This window comes from Podarcis liolepis (genome assembly GCF_965112155.1).
Source record: "Podarcis liolepis genome assembly, chromosome: 2".
Lineage (NCBI taxonomy): Eukaryota > Metazoa > Chordata > Lepidosauria > Squamata > Lacertidae > Podarcis > Podarcis liolepis.
The window spans coordinates 109,692,042-109,711,846 of record NC_139555.1 but is presented as its reverse complement, the minus strand read 5'-3'; the positions used below and the strand labels follow the sequence as shown (position 1 = coordinate 109,711,846).

The 19,805-nt window shown below is 44.7% G+C and overlaps 3 protein-coding genes across 6 annotated transcripts in view; all 3 read right to left on the bottom strand.

Annotated features, from left to right (window-relative positions):
* Positions 1 to 15,782, bottom strand: part of LOC310701684 (uncharacterized protein) — a 62,246-nt gene extending 46,464 nt beyond the window's left edge. The window contains exon 1 of the mRNA XM_083492954.1: positions 15,723 to 15,782. The gene's annotated coding sequence lies outside the window, so the exon portion shown is untranslated. The remainder of the gene's footprint in view (positions 1 to 15,722) is intronic.
* The window catches only part of LOC310701189 (uncharacterized protein), a 41,128-nt gene that overhangs the window by 12,796 nt on the left and 8,527 nt on the right, over positions 1 to 19,805 (bottom strand). The window contains exon 2 of one of the 4 annotated variants that reach the window (XM_083491650.1): positions 1,530 to 1,567. The exons of 1 other annotated variant lie outside the window; for it this stretch is intronic. In XM_083491650.1, coding sequence (XP_083347776.1) covers positions 1,530 to 1,567 — 38 coding nt within the window. 2 more of the 4 variants (XM_083491654.1, XM_083491652.1) reach the window with 2 other exon arrangements.
* LOC310701373 (uncharacterized protein) lies at positions 10,377 to 14,378 on the bottom strand. Its single transcript, XM_083492150.1, has 2 exons — positions 14,012 to 14,378; positions 10,377 to 12,606 (listed from the first exon to the last, which is right to left on the bottom strand). Exon 2 carries the CDS (start codon positions 12,443 to 12,445, stop codon positions 10,526 to 10,528), a length of 1,920 nt encoding a protein of 639 aa, XP_083348276.1. The 5' UTR covers positions 12,446 to 12,606; positions 14,012 to 14,378; the 3' UTR covers positions 10,377 to 10,525.

The following is a 19,805-nucleotide window of genomic DNA, read 5'->3' as shown; positions in this document are numbered from 1 at the left end:
GGGCAGAGGAACCAGAGACCAAATTGCAACAATGAGCTGGATTAGGGAGAAAGCTAGAGAGTTCCAGAATGAATTTGGAACAACAATGTCTCAAGATAAATTATGTTACTTCAGCCTCATATACATAGAAAGTGACAAGCTAAACAGTTTATCATTTGATGATATCTTCAGTGACTTTGCTTTGGCAAAGGCAAGAAGGAAAGTATTGTAATTTAGATCATGTTTGTGTACTGTTTGTATACACAGTACACAATGAATCATGATAAAATTATACAGTTGAATGGGTACTGGGTAGATGCATTAATACAATTAGTCCTGTAAAATAATTTTAATGTACAGGTGTGTACACTATTGGTATTATTTATAAATGTGACATATTACCAGAAATACTGTCTTTTACACTCACTAACAGGGTACAAAGGTCTGCTGTCCCAATGAAGAATGTGGACTATTATGGTAATATTGATACTGATATAAAAAAATGCATTGTATTAACTACAATTGCATTGTACAGGTTATAACACATAATTTCATATTAATAATGCTATTTATGATTATTAGTAGTTTGCTTTATATATTTGCACCTAGTATTATAGCAAGTTTCTAGGACTAGATTAGGAGTCTTTGTAAATTGTGTTTCTAAAGGAACTTTTGTTATTGCCAAATGCCAATGTGTTTGCAATATTGTTTGTTATGAATAACAAAATCATTTTAAGTTAGAGCTTAATAATTATTTCACTATTAATATACTTCATAATTGTATTTCAGTTCAACAATTACCTTGAGAAAATACATACTCTGTTATGTGCAAATGGTTTGAGATACCTATTAGGTCCATAAATTACCATACAGCCTATATTCAACACAAAAAACAGCGACAATTTGTTGTTGACAAAGGACAGCTGGACATATAAAGGGCCCCATGACCTCCAGTAGCTTAGGGCCTCATCAAACCTCAGTCCGGCCCTGCCCCCACTACTTTATGCAAGGAGTGCAAGGAACAAAGAGCTCTTTGGAGAAGGCCTCACCCCTTCCTTCTTCCTGCCAGGCACCCCCTGCCTTTGTTTTCCTCCCCATCTTTTCCTCTTTCTCCCTCTGCCATCCAGCAATCCATGTCCCCATCTCCTCTACAAAACGGAAGACTTGGATGTTTGGATGTTTCTGGTGTTTCTTATTTTGTTGGAAGCCGCCCAGAGTGGCTGGGGAAACCCAGAAAATGGGCGGGGTATAAATATCAGATTATTATTACTATTATTACTACTATGGCGAGGCTGGGCTGCAATACCCAACCCTCTCCCCTTTCCCGCCTCCTTCCCTGCAACTCCCTTTGCACCAGATCCGGGCAGAAGGAAGCTTCTCTCTTTCCACAGTGGAAACCCCTCCCCCCCTCCACCTTCAAGGCCCCATTAAGAGAAACAGCTCCCTTTCCTCCCTTCTCTTCTTCTCCCCGTCCCGGGGCTTCTCATCCTGGACCCCCCACCCCTTGCCAAGCCCCTTCCCTCCTTCCCCGTCGCTGGCTTTGCACTCACCCGAAATCCTGGCGATGGTGGCAGCGACCCTGGGCAGCCGGGCAGGAATGGGAGCCCCCTCCTGGGAGGCAGGATATCTCCGGGGGATAATTGTAAGGGGAAAGCCTTGCAGTACCCAGCCAATGGGGAGAGAAGGGAGGGACCCTGGGCTTCGAGTATAGGGAACAGATGCTCCTTGCTTTAAGGGTTAAAGGCAGAGAGTGCAAGCTGCTAGAGGCGGGGTGCTGCTGCTCTATACTGATTTGGGAAAGGGGGCGCGGCTTAAGCAAAACAGCTGACCCGCCCCCTCTGCTGTCCTGCACTGCCCTTGTCCTGCAAGAAATAGGGTGAGTGCAAAGCGCCTCGGGGTGCAGCAAGCTTGGGGGCGCAATACCCATAATTGGGGTTGGGGGTGGAGAGAGAACAGGCAGGGAAGCGGTGGGTCAGGTGGGGGGGGGGGAATTGCAGCTGATTCAACCTCGTTGCAAAAAAGACACAGGGACCTCGCCCTGAAGGTTTTCTCTCTCTCTCTCTCTCTCTCTCTCTCACACACACACACACACACACACACACACACACAGATCAGGAAAACGTTCGTCTGGATGCACAGACAGATCACACGAAGAGCCCTGTAGTTCGATCAAGCTCATCTAGTCCCGCACCCTGTTAGAATCATAGAATCGTTGAGATGGAAGGGGACCCTGAGAGTCATCTAGTCCAACCCCCTGCAATGCAGGAATCTCAGCACTGTCTCCTCACGGTGGCCAAGCCTGCAAGGAGGATGGGAGCCCAAGTGCATCTCTCCCCTCCGGCGGCTTCCGGGAACTGCTATTCAATTAAGCATAATAATATTAATATTAAAGGTAAAGGTAAAGGTACCCCTGCCCGAACGGGCCAGTCTTGACAGACTCTGGGGTTTGTGCGCCCATCTCACTCAAGAGGCCGGGGGCCAGCGCTGTCCGGAGACACTTCCGGGTCACGTGGCCAGCGTGACAAAGCTGCATCTGGCGAGCCAGCGCAGCACACGGAACGCCGTTTACCTTCCCGCTGGTAAGCGGTACCTATTTATCTACTTGAACCCGGGGGGTGCTTTCGAACTGCTAGGTTGGCAGGCGCTGGGACCGAGCAGCGGGAGCGCACCCCGCCGCGGGGATTCGAACCGCCGACCTTTCGATCGGCAAGCCCTAGGCGCTGAGGCTTTTACCCACAGCGCCACCCACGTCCCTCAATATTAATATTACAACCACATTATTTATACCCGCTAATCTGGCTGGGTTTTCCCAGCCACTAGGGCAGCTCCCAACAGAATATTTTTTAAAAACCAATGAAACATCAAACATTAAAAGCTTCTCCATACAGGGCTGCCTTCAGATGTCTTATAAAAGTCAGATAGATGCTTATTTCCTTGATATCTGACGGAAGAGCGTTCCACAGAGCGGGTGCCACTACCAAGAAGGCCCTCTGCCTGGTTCCCTGTCATTGAGTTGATATAGAGCATCTAAACTAAATTTGTTGGCTTCTGTCAAAGAAGCAGAATCAGGAAGTTTTTAATGTCTGATGTTTTTATATTTTGCTGGAAGCCGCCCAAATTGGCTGGAGAATAATAATAATAATAATAATAATAATAATAATAATAATAATAATACTTGTTCAGTCTTAAAATTTATTTGTACCTGTGCATTTGGAAACATCAGAATAACTTGCGGGTAATATATTCATACAAAAGCTTTGCTCCCGATTCCTTGCAATCCTACCAGCTGAATTTGATCCGAGTCCTGGGATAACTCAGTTGGTAGAGCATGAGACTCTCGGGGTTGTGGGTTCGAGCCCCACCTTGTCAAAAAGATTCCTGCATTGCAGGGGGTTCGGCTAGAACAGGGGTCTGCAACCTTTAAGACAAAAAGAGCCACTTGGACCCATTTCCAAAGAAAAAAACAAAACCTGGGAGCTGCAAAACCATTGTGACATTTAAAGCATGCGCGCCGCTGCCCTCTGATCTGACAGCGGGCGGGAAGGTGACGTTGGGACGGTGCGTGACTAATGCACGCACCGCCCCCATGCAACGTCACAGCCAGTACAGCGCCCGCCACAGTGGGGAGTGTCGGGGCGCACAATGCGTCTCCTCCCCTCGCTAGTATCCGCCCTGGAGCCGCGGCAAAGGTGTAAAAGAGCCACATGCGGCTCCGGAGCCGCGGGTTGCAGACCCCTGGGCTAGATGACCCTCTTGGTCCCTTCCAACTCTTTCATTCTGTGGTCTATGAACCTCACTTATTCACAATGAGAGAACCACCACAATTTTTTTAAAAAGCAAAATGTTGTTAGAAGTTCTGCAACCCACCTTTGCCTAATAGGAGTTTGCCTTTGTAAAACTGGAGAGTGAAAGGCGAAGGAATCTCAGGGTGGGCTTTTTTGTGTGGGGGATATGGCTTTTCTGGCCAGCGGGCAGAAGGAGCTTGGGTCAATCCCTAGCTAGAGATCTGCCGTCCCCTTGTCTCGGTCCAGATTTGGGTCTCTGTCTCCCAGGAGTTTAGATGCACACGGTTGCCACATGTTGACTGCAGCAGGCAATGGATCCCTCGCATGTGTAAACAACCATTGGCGGTCACTCTGAAACACCACAGAGACTGGGCATTGCTTTGATGAATATCCTGCAACCAACCACCTCCTGGACACTCTGGTCTCTCCCACTGCCAATAAAAACAAAATACCGGTTTACCTGACACTGACACAAAGGCTCACATGCTATAGAAATGAGTGTATAATGTGTTTTAAAATGCCCTTAAGCAGTTGGTGGCATTTTAATTCCCCCCTTTTTTTTTTGCTGTGTTGGGGGGGTGGATATCTGCTTCAGGATTAATTTGAGTATAACTGTTTTGTTTTTTGTTGTTTATTGGTTGTATAGTTTGTTTTTTGTTTTTAAGGGGCGGGATCAGGGCTGCATGGGAGTGGGCCCCAGTCAACAGAATGGCTGGGGCAGGTTCCACAGGGGGGGATGCACTGGGACATCTGATCTCAGTGATCATGGGCAGGAGGAGGAGTTACGCTAAGACCAGACCATGTAATTACCGAGGAGGCAGGCTTAGTCGTTGTTCGAAGACTATCCCTGCCTCTGGGTCTGGTCTTGACCGGATGGATACTGGAATCAACAAAGGAAACCCACATGACCTGAAGGTGTTGCTGGACATTTTAAAGCAATATCAGAATGCTATTAAAATCAGTTAAAACTTGTCTCCACTGCCTGCCTTCAGAGATCTGGGACCGTGGCCATGGACAGCTTGTGAAACAGCGTTGTAGGGCAAGGCTGTTTGAAGGGAAGGTGGGAAAATGCATTTCTGCCACAGTCAAGGTTAGTTAACTGACTGGATTCTTGAATAATAGGTTTCTTTTTGCTTTTCACTCACTCCTTCGAGGTTCATGCCGTGTGTCATTACCATAGGAAACAATTTTGGGAGCCCAGTTAGGCAAACAAAACTCATTCTAGCTTGCTCCTTTTGTATCCCAATCCAGAGCACTGTATTCAGATTATTTTGTTGCCACCCTTCACTATAAGGCCCCACCCTCGGCAGTTTAAAGCAATATCAGAATGTTATTAAAATCAGTTTAAATGATTTACATTCTTTACACAGAAAGAATGCAAGCAGGATGAAAAGAGTATCCTGGCAACACACTTCCCCCTGCCAAAAATCCAACATGAGACTGAGTCCTGCAGGCCTATATAGCAGGGCTCAGCAAAAAGCGAGCAGTGGCCTTGATTTACCGTATTTTTCGCTCTATAACACGCACCTGAGCATAACACGCACATCGTTTTTAGAGGAGGAAAACAAGGGAAAAAATATTCTGAATGAAACAGTGGACGTAGCATTTTTGTGCTTCATGCTGTGGCCACAGACATGTGATCTGATGGTGAATTTGGGGTGACCCAATGCAAAAATCCTGAGAATCCCTGTAACCACTTTTTTGCACCATTGCAGCCCCAGGCAACAGTGGGTGCGTGATTTTGGGGGGGCAGGCTGTAGCCATGGACATGCTGTGTGCTCTGATGGTGAATTTGGGGTGACCCAATGCAAAGATCCTGAGGATCCATGTGGATCCATGCTTTGTAACCACATTTTAAGTGGGGAGGGAAGGAAAAACACAGAAGGCTAAGAATGCAGAAGAGGGCTATAACGTGAGGAAAGGAAGGCAAAAGTCCCTCCACCCACCCACACAAGCCAGCCAGCGCGCACACTCTCTCTCTCTCTCTCTCCCCCTCCCATCTGCATGTTTTCCAGCTGCCTGATATTTATTTTTTTTAATTGCCTTGACAGAAGAAAGCATTTTAACTGCATTAAGAACTATTTAGCAGCGAAACCTAAGCTTTGCCATCCCTTAAGAGGTACACAACACTGTAATCTTCCAGATCGCATGAATTTACAGGCAAAACACTGTTTAAGGATTTCATCCTTTTAAATGGAAGAAAGCATATTTGAATGCTGTGTGTCCCCAAAAACAAAAAGCAGGAAGTCAAATCAGAATTTTAAGCTGAACCTGTAATCTCTCTCCCTTCACAAACATTGTTCCCTCCGGAGCACAGAGAGGAAAGCAGACACTCTTCTTGCCTGGAGGGGAGGGGTTTTCTCTGCTCTTTGTTCCGTTTCAGCAAACACAGCAACGAAACAGAGCGGGTGGGCAGTAAGACCCTGAGGCAGAATGCAGGAAAGCAACCACTTCCTCTTCTTGCCTGGAGGGGAGGGGCTTTCCCTGCTCTTTGTTCCGTTTCAGCAATCGTGAAGCCCGATTTGATTTTTGTCTGATTTTTCGGCTCCAGGGACCACACATTTGCTCCATAACACGCACAGACATTTCCCCTTCCTTTTCAGGAGAAAAAATCTGCGTGTTATAGAGCGAAAAAATACGGTATTTAAGAAACATTCTAGTTTTCTGCTGCCATATTCTTCCTTTCTTCCATCATGAAACTCAAGGTGGTATACGTGTGGCCTCCTACCAAGACCCAGGACTGCTTAGCCTAGGCAGCAATATACCCTACAAGCCGGTGTCATTCAGTCTTGGGTCCCTAGATGTTGTTGGACTACAACTCCCATCATCCCCGGCGCTCTTAGCCAACAAGGACCCAACTCTGATGAACTCGGTCTTAGGCCGGAGCCTGCAGGAAAGTTTGGGAACCTCTGGCCCTCCAGATGTTGCTGCATTCCAACCCCCATCAGGCTCAGCAATCATCATCTATGGCTGTGGATGATGGGAGGTGGATGCTGGCATTGAGAAGAAGTTGAAGGCAAGATATTCTCTCTATTTCCAGTGCACCAGAGCAGCCTGTCTAGTAAAGACATGGAAGAAAATGCTGAGGCACTGAGGGCTTGTGATCCAAAACATTGCCCTTTTCCATCACACTCCATTGCTATCCATTCCCCTCCAGTTTTCCATGCCTGCTGTCCACCAGCTCCCCACCCCCACAGCCAGTTTTCGGTATCCACTGACCATGTCCAGTTCTCCTTGCGTGGCTTTGGCTATCTTTTCCCCCCACCTAAAAATTTATTGGACATACGTAACCAATGGAGCTGCCTCAAGGTTACTGGTACCTTCCTCTCTTCCTTGACAGAAGGGTTCCATTTTGGCCACATAAAGGCTGGCAGCTAGGAAATTGAATTGGCAATTTGTATACGGGATTTCCTCAGACAGGGTGGGGTCACAAAGAGAGGGTGGCTCTCGCCTTCATGTCCTGATTGTGAGTTTTGCAGAAATGCCTGGATGGCTGCTGTCAGAGCCAGAGAACTGATGGATGTCAGGCCGACCCTGCATTCTTATCCCTTGCCCCAGGCTCTCCCCACAGTGATGGGAGGTTTATCTCTGTTCTGAAATCTGCTTTTAAAGTAAATTGTGTCAATATATTTGGGTTTGTTTATAAGGCAGAAGTGACGAGCTGCTCCCTAAAAGTGAGCTCTATATCAACAAAAGTTTAACCTATAATTGTTCATAATGAAAAGTTGTAAGAAACGTGAGATTTCCCACCCTTGAGCTTTTGAACTACACCTCTCATCAATCTTGACCATCTGGGCTGAGGCTTATGGGAGTTGTTGCCCAACATCTGAGCAACCCCATGTTGGATATCCCTTCTCTATACTTCTTTTATTTAATTTCTATACCACTTTATAATTTTAAGAGAAACCTCAAAGCGATTTACAGCATACTAAATCAATAAAACATACTGTAGTTTTCGCTCCATAACACACATTTTTTCCCTCCTAGAAAGTAAGGGGAAATGTCTGTGCGTGTTACGGAGCAAATGCTTCCCTCCTCCGTGGCTCGCTTTGGAACAGCAAAGCGGGAGAAGAGCCGCTGAGTGGGGAGGAGAGAGGGACAGAGAGCCTGCTTCTTTAAAGGAGCAAAGCGGGAGTGGAGAGGAGCCGCTTACACGAGTGTTCGGTTGGCTCCTTTAAAGCAAGATTTTCAGCTCGCTAAGCCGGGGGGATGAGCCAGGAAGGAGGGAGAGAAGCAGAGCCTGCTTGCTTTAAAGGAGAAAAGCAGGAGAGGAGAGGAGCCTTCTCCCCTTATACCCCTCTTCTGCATTATTAGCAGCATCCTTCTCCACACACTCCACACGTGCTCCTTGTCCCTTGAGTGCTTTCCTTCCCTCCCCACTTAAAATGTGGTTACAAAGCACAGCTCCACATGCATCCTCAGGATGTTTGCATTCGGCTACCCCAAACTCACCATCAGATCACGTCTGTGGCCACAGCATGAACCACAAAAATCATACATCCACTGTTCCGTTTAGAATATTTTTTTCTTGTTTTCCTCCTCTAAAAACTACGTGCGTGTTATGGTCGGGTGTGTGTTATAGAGAGAAAAATACGGTAAATAAAACAATGTGAAAAATATGAAATATAGAGTATACGGTCAAAGCAACGTAACAGAAAACTAAACTATTATCTTAAAGATTTCAAAACACATTACAAAGGTCAACTACAGAATACATATTTAACATAGTAGGGCTGGGTGAGTCTGCGCCCCGCCCCGTAGGCCAGGTGGGAAAGGCCTTGCAGGGAGTGGTATATAGATGGCATCTTACCCCAAAAAAGCTTGCTTAAATGTATAAAGGGAAAACATCAATCTGACGTAAAAAAGAGGAGGGGTCATACTATCATATGTGGTGGACAGGTGTAGCCATTGGCAAATACTGGAATATTTATAACGAGTTTAAGAAACTATTTAAAATTACTTTAAAAAAAACAAAACGCCAAAGATTTTGCTACTTGGTATATTACCATCAGAAATTTAAAAAGTTATAAGATCATTGTTTATGTATGGTATAACAGCAGCTAGAACCCTTATAGCAAGGAGCTAGAAAAATGAAACGCTTCCAGAGATTACAGATTGGCAGATACTCATGATAACTACAATTAGCAAAACTAACAAGATCAGTTAAAGGAATATTGAAACAAAAAACAACTAGAGAATAGATAATATTTAAGAATTATGTAAAACTTTATTGCACAAATAACTCCATATGAGCAGAAAATGAGTGATATTTGTAAAGAAAAATATCAAAAGAATATATACAAAGCAGAAAGAAATGTTATTATATAATGTAAGCCTGTGTAAAAAAGAATGTTATATCAAACAGTATAATGAGAAAGATGGGAAGGATTGTGTCGATGAGTAGTTTTACTATGTAAATAACTTTTGTCTTTTTTCCTTACTATTATTTCTTGGTTTCTTATCTTTGTTAATTCTTTATTTTTTTCTTTCTTTATAAATTTTCTATTATTTTGAACACATTGTTTTGTTCTATTATTTTGTTTTTTCTACCTGTTAAGAGATTGTACATGCTTGTATAGACATGCAAATTTTTTAATCAATAAAGAATATTAATTTTTTAAAAGGCTGCAATCAACTTAACATATGTGATACACGTGCTTCGCTCTAAGGCCTTCTGAATCATCTTGCACTCCAAGACAAAGGGATACACTCCTGCTAAATGCACGCTCACTGATTACAGGCGCATACTTGGGAGAAACAAGAACTAGCCTTGCGCAGAAAAAGAAGCATCCCCTCTACTTCTCTTCCCTTCTCCCCTCGCCCCCACCCAAGGGCCAGGCCCATGCTTGCTCCCCTAAACCAAAACCTAACCAGGGACCCAGCTGAGGAGAGCTGCACTGAGGCACATTCGTGGGAGCCTCCCTCTGAATCTTCCCAGGAGCAGGAGGACTGTATAGATTTGGACCAGTGGTTTGCAGAGGAACATAGTTCAGAAGGCAGAAGCTGGGAAATACTGGATGGGAAACAGCTTGCAGAAGAAATGGTTGCTCTTTGCTTTAATTTGTAACTCAATGCCTTGAACATCCACTAGCATTTCTTTTTAAATGCTGATAATGCTTTTATTGTAGCTTTTTTATTATTATTTCTGCACCCCCTTGCTAACCAAGTATTTTTATACATATGAAAAGCAAATCTTGGATTGAGAAGATAATGGTTTGTAAAGAAAAAAAGGGGGCTTAAAAAAAATGTCTCTGTTCTGAAATTTGGGTTTAATGTAAAGTGTGTCAATATATTTGGGTTTGTTTATAAAGCAGAAGTGACCAGCTGCTCCTGGAAGCTAAAAATGAGCTCTGTATCAACAAAAGTTTTACCTATAACTATTCATGAAAAGTTGTAAGACACGTGAGATTTTCCACCCTTGAGCTTTTGAACTACAACTCCAATCATTCTTGGCCATATGGGCTGAGGCTTATGGGCGTTGTTTCCCAACATCTGAGGTATCCCATTTCCCTGAAGCCGACAGATGCTGATCCACAAGACAAGGGCAGCCCATCATTTTGGCATTGAAGGGCGGAGGTCAAAACTCAACAGATTCATCACACACCTTGAGCATTCCAGATTCACACTCTCCCCATTTATCTAGCAACAACTTGCAACTTCTTTTCTACATTCAGTATATGTGACCTTCATTACTTTAATACATATATATGTGTATACAAATTTAAATACCAACACAAGAACATCACACAGATTCCATGCATTTAAAATTGATTTCCGCCTTTATGAGTTTCTTGATGTGAAGTAAAGAGTGAACTTTGAGTGGAACACTGCATACATTGATATGGCTTTTCACCTGGGTGAATTCGCTCATGAATATTAAGGTCTCCACACTGTCTGAAGCTCTTTCCACACTCCATACATTTAAATGGTTTCTGCCCTGTATGAGTTTGTTGATGTCTTCTAAGGTTTCTACTTTGACTGAAGCTCTTTCCACATTCAATACGTTTAAACGGTTTCTCCCCTGTGTGAAATCGTTGATGTATTCTAAGACTTCCGCTTTGAATGAAGCTCTTTCCGCACTCCATGCATTCAAATGGTTTCTCCCCCGTGTGAATTCGTTGATGTCTTCTAAGGTGTCCACTACGACTAAAGCTCTTTCCACATTCAATGCATTTAAATGGTTTCTCCCCTGTGTGAGTTCGTTGATGTCTTCTAAGGGCTGCATTTTGTCTGAAGCTCTTTCCACATTCATTGCATTTATATTGTTTCTCCCCCGAGTGAGTTCGTTGATGTCTTCTAAGGTCTCCACTACAACTGAAGCTCTTTCCACATTTCATACATTCAAATGGTTTCTCCCCTGTGTGGGTTCGTTGATGTCTTCTAAGGCCTGCATTTTGTCTGAAGCTCTTTCCACATTCAATACATTTAAATGGTTTCTCCCCTGTGTGAGTTCGTTGATGTGTTCTAAGGGCTCCACTAGAACCCAAGCTCTTCCCACATTCAATACATTTAAAGGGTTTCTCCCCCGTGTGAGTTCGTTGATGTGTTCTAAGGGCTCCACTAGAACCCAAGCTCTTTCCACATTCAATACATTTAAAGGGTTTCTCCCCTGTGTGAGTTCGTTGATGTATTCGAAGGTATCTACTTCCACTGAAGCTCTTTCCACATTCAATACATTTAAAGGGTTTCTCCCCTGTGTGAGTTCGTTGATGTATTCTAAGGTCTCTACTTTGACTGAAGCTCTTCCCACATTCAATGCATTCAAATGGTTTCTCCCCTGTGTGAGTTCGTTGATGTGTTCTAAGGGCTCCACTAGAACCCAAGCTCTTTCCACATTCAATACATTTAAAGGGTTTCTCCCCTGTGTGAGTTCGTTGATGTATTCTAAGGTCTCCTTTTTGACTGAAGCTCTTCCCACATTCAATGCATTCAAATGGTTTCTCCCCTGTGTGAGTTCGTTGATGTCTTCTAAGGGCTCCACTAGAACCCAAGCTCTTTCCACATTCAATGCATTCAAATGGTTTCTCCCCTGTATGAGTTCGCTGATGTGTTCTGAGGGCTCCACTATCACTGAAGCTCTTTCCACATTCAATACATTTATATGGTTTGACCCCTGTGTGAGTTCGTTGATGTCTTCTAAGGACTCCACCACGACTGAAGCTCTTTCCACATTCAGTGCATTGAAATGGTTTCTCCCCCGTGTGAGTTTGTTGATGTTTTCTAAGGTTTCCACTTTCACTGAAGCTCTTTCCACATTCAATACATTGAAACGGTTTCTCCCCCGTGTGAGTACGTTGATGTTTTCTAAGGGCTCCACTATGACTGAAGCTCTTTCCACATTCAATACATTTAAATAGTTTCTCCCCCATGTGAATTTGTTGATGTGTTCTGAGGGCTCCACTATCACTGAAGCTCTTTCCACATTCAATGCATTTAAATGGTTTCTCCCCAGTGTGAGTTTCTTGATGTTTTCTGAGGGCTCCATTTTCTCTGAAGCTCTTTCCACATTCAATACATTTATATGGTTTCACCCCTGTTTGAGTTCGTTGATGTCTTCTAAGGTTTCCACTTTCACTGAATCTCTTTCCACACTCCATACATTTAAATGGTTTCTCCCCCGTGTGAGTTAGTTGATGTCTTCTAAGTGCTTGACTACAACTGTAGCTCTTTCCACACTCCATGTATTCAAATGGATTCTCTCCTGTGTGAGTTTGTTGGTGTATCCTCAGTCTTCCAATGTGACTAAATCACATTCCACATTCCTTGCATTTAAACTGTTTCTTTGTTCTTCCCAATGAATTCACAGATGGCTCTGTAGAATTCTGACCATCGTCTTCCTCACCTGTTTGGGAGTGGGGGGAGAGAGAGAAAATCCTGTTAGACTTTTAGGAAAGACAATAAATGAACCATCTTCCTCCATCCATCCTGACCAGGTTTACAGGTTCAATTTCTTGAGGAGCGCAGAAGCCAAGGCAAGTTGTAGCTTCCTGGGAGGAAGGAAGAAATCAAGGGAGTCTCAGAGCGCCTGCAGGGATTCTGCCCAAGACATTCTGCTGCCCCTGTAGAAGCCCCTATTGGGCACCCGCTTACCAAGAGCCTCCACCCATTTTCAAACACCTTTGGCAATTCCTTCCGTCTGCCTGTTCCTTCTCCCTTCCCAAGGCTGGCATGGTATGGGCAGTAGTGGCCTTGTGGCAGTTGCCCAAAGGGCCACAATAAATGTAATAATGTGTATCTCTGTAAATCCTCGAGTGTGCTTCTAATACAGAAGTTATGGTAGTCTGTGCTTTATGAAACTGCTTATTTTGCAAGTTGCCGCCCCCCAATTGGGGCAGAAATACAGCTAATATGAGAATCACAAAGATACAGCTGAAAGCTGGAACATGAGTCGCCAACATGCACACAAACACAACGTAACAGAATGCTGTTGGAATCAAAACTAAATCAGCAGAAATTGCCAGTGCTTATCGCACATGTGTATTATAAATAAAATGAGGTAATGATGAATATGAGGAACGTGAAACTCTAAAGGGACTTTTTTAATGAGGCGGGGGACGCAAGAAAAATTTAGATTCTTTTGGCATCAATAAACATTAAAACAAGGAACTGCTGAGCAAAAACAGAAACAGGAGCATGTGCAGAAGTTCTTGCGGAAAGGGGGCGGAGCCTTCAAAGGTCTCATAATCGACCCAAAACAACACAGAGGTCTACCTGTCAATTGTGGTCCAGCGCTTGGACATCTCTGATGTAAATGATTGGTCGAAATCGAAATGCTTTGTTTGAAATTATATAAATACCACTGCCTGAACCACTGGGCAGGGTTGCAGTTTTGTGGAACGATCCAACTGTAACCTATTGCTTTGCAATAAACAATGGTGGACTCCTCTCTGTTTCGGAGTTTTATTGGTGTGAACTCAGGAGATAAGACTAGATCCCATGGAACATGAGACTTACCGTATTTTTCTGTCTATAAGACGACCCCTATAGGGGGATTGAGCTTTTGGGTAGGATTATTTGGGGGGAATGCTGAAAATCACTAACCCACCAGAACGCAGCTCACAACCACTCGCGTTGCAGCTGCCTGATCGCTGCCATTAGCCCTCCTTCTTGCTGCTGCAGCAGCCAATAGACAGCTTCCCTTGTCGCAGCAAGCAGGAGCGTGATTGGCGGCTGCCGGTGGCGATCGCGGGGCTGATAGGTGGTTTCTGCATGGGAAAGGCGCAGGAAAGGCGAAAGTCGAAAAATACCTTGATCGGCAGCTCCGCTTTGCAGGTGGCCTTCCCCCCTTCCCCCTTCATTTACAGAGTCTGCATGGGTAGAGGCGGCTACGGAATAGCAGGCGGACGGTGCAACGTTACGCAAGAGGAGCAGTGCAGAAATTTGTACCTCCAAGATGTTTCACGGGAAAGGTGCAGGAAAGGCATAGAGGGGAGAAATATATTTGATCAGCAGCTTTGTTTTGCAGGTGGCCTTCCCCATTAGTTTGCAGAGCAGCACAAAGACGCTGCACGGCAAAAACGAACAGCCTACAGCCTCCCTCCCAGCTGTAGGGCGGGCAGAGTGGGGGGAGGCAAGCAGACTATGGAGGCCCTAGGGCTCGCCACTGCGAGGAGCTGCGACTGCAAGAGCAAGTACTGCATTTATTTATATATTTAATTGCTATATCCCATGTATAAGACGACCCATGCTTTTTAACTTTAAAAACTGGGTAAAAAAACCTTGTCTTATACACCGAGAAAGACAGTAATTTGCAAAGGACTGCTCTGAATACATGGTTGGACTGCTCTGAATACATGGAGAAGAAGGAAGCCCCCTGCTTGCATCTGGACCCCCTGGGAGAGGCGGTGAATCCACCCACTGCTGCCTCCTCTGTCCTCCTGCCCTGCAAACACCCTCTGCTCAGGAGAGAGGGGCAGAAAGAGCCTTCAAACCCATCTGTTTCCTCCTCCTCCGCTGCCTTTTCTTGCAGCAGCCCAGTGAGAGGGGAAGGAGCCGCAGCACCTGGTTCACTTCAGATACACACAAGGTTTACTGGGATTGTGAAAGAACAAGACCTCTGCCTTCCATGCGGTGGGAGTAGGGTGGCTTAAAAGTGGGGGAGAGACCTCCCCCTCCTGTCCTTTTGGGAAACAGGAGCCTTTGCCATTAGTAAACAACTTAGATGGCAAGTTCACAAGAGAAACACTTTGGAGCACTGCTTGCTTATGCTATGTGTGTTTGCAACTCGAGGACAACATACAAATTTACACCACGTGATTTCTTAAAGAGGGCATTTCTTTAAAATTGAAGGCCATTTCTACAAAAGACTTCAATGTTTGGTTGTTTTGGGTGTTTTTTATTTTGTTGGAAGCCGCCCAGACTGGCTGGGGAAACCCAGACAATGGGCAGGGTAGTATTTTTATTTTTATTTTTATTATTATCATCATTATTATCATTATTATTAATAATAATATTATGAGCCTGGCCATCAATACCCAACCCTCTTCCCTCCTTCCATGCAATCCCTTCGCACCACATCCGTGCAGGAAGAAGCCTCTCTCTCTTTCCACAGCGTAACCCCCCTACTCCACCTTCAAAGCCCCCATTAAAAAGAAGAACTCCCTTTCCTCCTTCCTCTTCCCCCATCCAGAACTTGTGCAGGAAACCCTGAAAATGGGCGGGGTATAAATATCAGATTATTATTACTATTATTACTACTATGGCGAGGCTGGTCTGCAATACTCAACCCTCTCCCCTTTTCCGCCTCCTTCCCTGCAACTCCCATTGCCCCAGATCCGGGCAGGAGGAAGCTTCTCTCTTTCCTCAGCGGAACACCCCCCCCCCTTCAAGGCCCCATTAAGAGAAACAGCTCCCTTTCCTCCCTTCTCTTCTTCTCCCCGTCCCGGGGCTTCCCATCCTGGACACCCACCCCCTTGCCAAGCCCCTTCCCTCCTTCCCCGCCGCTGGCTTTGCACTCACCCAAAATCCTGGCAGCAGCAGCGACCCTCCGCAGCGGGGGCGGGAATGGGAACCCCCGCCTGGGAGGGACCCCGCTTAATTAGGAGGCTTAATTCGGAAGCAGCCGCCTCCTCTGCATCTACACAAAGCAGCTGCGCTTCCCACCCTCCCAACAGCACACTTTGCAAGCCCCGTCTTTTTCTCCCATTTAACATACTTTCACCCCACACAAGAGTTATGAGGTGATACTGACAGCTCTTGCCTGTTCTGCCTTCTAAAGGAGAATTTCTCTTCTCTTTGTTGCACACAGAGGCACAACTCATCCGCAGCTGCTGGCCTGCAAATACTGGCGAAGGCGCGCAGCCCACCTGAAGCCGCCACACCCGCCACGCGCACAGTCAAGAGACTAACCGCCAGTCCGGGAGCTTCCAAACGCCTCCTGCCGCCCCCCCCCTTGCGCCCAGCCAACACCCCACATGGTGGGGCCACCTTGGCTGCTGCCCAGTGACAGGAGGGGGGAGGGCAAGGCTTAGCAGGCCAGGCTGCCCTGATACCTCCCGGGGTAAGCGAGGGAACGAGCAGAACCCTGCCCAGGCCCAGGCAGGCGCTGGGGGCTCTGCCTAAAGCACCCGCTTTGCAGAGGAAGGTGGCGCAGTATTATAAGGCGTATGAAATTATAAGTAGAAGAAATGAATATGCTATAACCCAAAAAGGGAAGTTGGGGGAAGTCATGGGGGGTGGGGAGATTAATTGGAATGTAAAATGTACCGTATTTTTCCGTCTATAGGACGCCTCCATGTATAAGACTGGGACTCCAGAATTAAGAAAACATCCCTCAGAACTACCTGTGCATAAGACAAGCCCCAATTTTAAAACTATTTTTTTTGGTAAAAAACAAACACACTAGTCTTATACACGGAAAAATACGGTAATTTGGTGTTTTGATTATGCTTAAATTTGTTATAAAATCTGAATAAAAATATTTTTTTTTAAAAAAATGTTCCAGAGTTTTTGTCAAAGACTAGATGGGAAATTCATTCAAGGGCCACAAGTGCAGAACTTGACAGTTACAATGGAATAATTTCTGCATTGCATTGGCTGCATATTGATACCACAGAGAAGGGCGAAACAAGTAATCAAGCCACAAACATTTTGAATAAAATGGAGGAACTTGGTTCCAGAGAACTTTTTGATCATTTCAAAGAACAGGCAAAGGACAAATTGCCTGATGTTGATTACAAGAAAAGCACAAGAAGATCTAAAACAGCCTTTCTCAACCTGTGGGTCCCCAGATGTTGTTGAACTACAACTCCCATCACCCCTACCTAGCAAGGCCAGAGCTCAGGGATGATGGGAGTTGTAGTCCAACAAGATCTGGGGACCCACAGGTTGAGAACTGCTGATCTATAAGGAGGCATATGGGTGAGGATGAAGATGAAGCTTTAGAGAACCTTGAGCCAGGAAACAAGTTGAGAATCAAAGCATTTATACCTGCGACGGATGGATTAGAATCAAATCTGGCACAAAGGGCATCAGTATACAATGATGCTGCAAAAAAGACTGGTGACTGGGAGCAGCCACCGAGATCACAGAACACTGGTCTTGAAAGACCCACGTTGGCTCCCAGTATGTTTCTGAGCACAATTCAAAATGTTGGTGCTGACCTTAAAAGCCCTAAACGGCCTCTGTCTAGAATACCTGAAGGAGCGTCTCCAACCCCATCGTTCAGCCCAGAAACTGAGGTCCAGCGCTGAGGGCCTTCTGGCGAGAAGCAAGGTTACAAGGAACCAGGCCTTCTCACTGGTGGCACCCGCCCTGTGGAACACCCTCCATCAGATGTCAAGGAAATAAACAACTATCTGACATTTAGAAGACAACTGAAGGCAGCCCTGTTTAGGGAAGTTTTTAATGATTGACGATTTTATGTATTTTTAATTTTTTGTTGGAAGCCGCCCAGAGTGGCTGTGGAAATCCAGCCGGATGGTTGGGATATTATTATTATTATTATTATTATTATTATTATTATTATTATTATTATTTCATTCTTAACAAAATTACATGCTGGAAAAGAAGAGATTCATGAAGAAGTTAATGCTTTAAGCCAAACATATCCTGAAGATGTGGACATAAACCTTGTTGGAGAACTCAACCATTTTCATCAATACATTAAAAAGTCAAAGCCATGAACATGATCATCTGACACATCAGGATCTGTACCAAGTAATATTTAATGACCGTGTCCTTCATGGATCACTGCCTTGTCATGGCAAAGGGGCTTGAATAACTCAGAGACGGTATGAGCTATGCCGTGCAGGGCCACCCAAGACAGGCAGGTCAAAGTGGAGAGTTTTGACTAAACGTGATCCACCTGGAGCAGGAACCAGCAAGCCACGCCAGTATCCCTGCCGAGAAAACTCCATGGTCGTATAAAAGTTATGACACTGGAAGATGAACCACTCAGGTCGGAAGGCATCCAATATGCTACTGAGGAAGGGCGGAGGACAAGTACAAGTAGATTCAGAGCTGATGAAGCAGCTGGGCCAAAGCCGAAACATCGCTCACTTGCGGGTGTGCCTGGAAGTGAAAGGGAAGTCCAATGCTGCAAAGAAAAATATATGAACCTGGAGTATAAGATCCATGAACCATGGTAAGCTGGATGTGGTCAAAAATGAGATAGCAAGAATAAATATTGACATCCTGGGCATCAGTGAACTAAAATGGATGGGAATGGAGATCTGTTCAAGAAAATTGGAGATATTAAAGGAACATTTTGTGCAAAGATTACCATAATAAAGGACAAAAGTGGTAAGGACCTAACAGAAGCAGAAGACATCAAGAGGAGGTGGCAAGAATACACAGACGAATTATACCAGACAGATATGGATGGCTCGTACACTCCAGGTAGTGTGGTTGCTGACCTTGAGCCAGACATCCTGGAGAGTGAAGTCAAATGGGCCTTAGAAAGCATTGCTAATAACAAGGCCAGTGGAAGTGATGACATTCCAGCAGAACTATTTAAAAACTTTAAAGATGATACTGTTAAGGTGCTACACTCAATATGGCAGCAAGTTTGGAAAACTCAGCAGTGGCCACAGGATCGGAGAAGATCAGTCTAGAACGCAATGCCAAAGAAGGGCAGCGCCAAAGAATGCTCCAACTACTGCACAATTGCGCTCATTTCACACGCTAGCAAGGTTATGCTTAAAATTCTACAAGGCAGGCTTAAGCATTATGCGGACTAAAAACTCCCAGAAGTACAAGCTGAATTTTGGAGGGGCAGAGGAACCAGAGATCCAATTACAAACATGCGCTGGATTAGGGATAAAGCTAGAGTTCCAGAAAATCATCTACTTCTGCTTCATTGACTACGCAAAAGCCTTTGACTGTGTGGACCACAGCAAACTATGGCAAGTTCTTAAAGAAATGGGAGTGCCTGACCACCTCATCTGTCTCCTGAGAAATTGAGGCATCAGGCATAAGCCTGCATTTTATTAATGTTTGATCAGGACTTGTATATTAAAGAGGGCTTAGATTTTCAAAAGTTTCATGCCAGGCAAGAAGGCTAGCTGCTTAAGAAAACACTGGCAATGTTTTTCCTAGACAAAGGGGCCCCTTGATTGATAGCAGAAAACAATTCTCAAAGTCGTAAAAGCTGGAATTACAGACTGAGTAAGGACACTGACCCTACATGTTATAGAAGATAAAAAGGCAGAGATAAACATGATTAGGAATGAGTAAATAGTAAAATAATGCCAATGTGCCTCCCAGTAAAATGAGCCAGATCTTCTAAGGTTAAAAAGGCCAAGACCAAATGGAGAAGCATCTAGCTGGGAAGTCTTTTTAAAGCTGTTTCTTTCTTAAACTGAGAGAGTTTCAATAAATGTTGGGAAGAGATAATGGGAAAAGCAGCTGGCTGAAGGGGGGGGATGTAAACTAAAGAGGTTTCTTCTGAAACTGTTTTAAACTGAGTTCTTTTTTTTTCTTTCTCTCTCTACTTTAAAAAGGCCTTATTCCTTTTAAGAGGCTATCTGTGTTATGTATTAAATATATTGTCTTAAATGTAATTATGCAAAGGATTTAACAAATGCTAGAAGAGTTGTATTT

Bases quoted from the DNA above. Each gene is read 5' to 3' on its own strand.
- LOC310701373 (XM_083492150.1), bottom strand. From the start codon at position 12,445: ATGGAGTGTGGAAAGAGCTACAGTTGTAGTCAAGCACTTAGAAGACAT.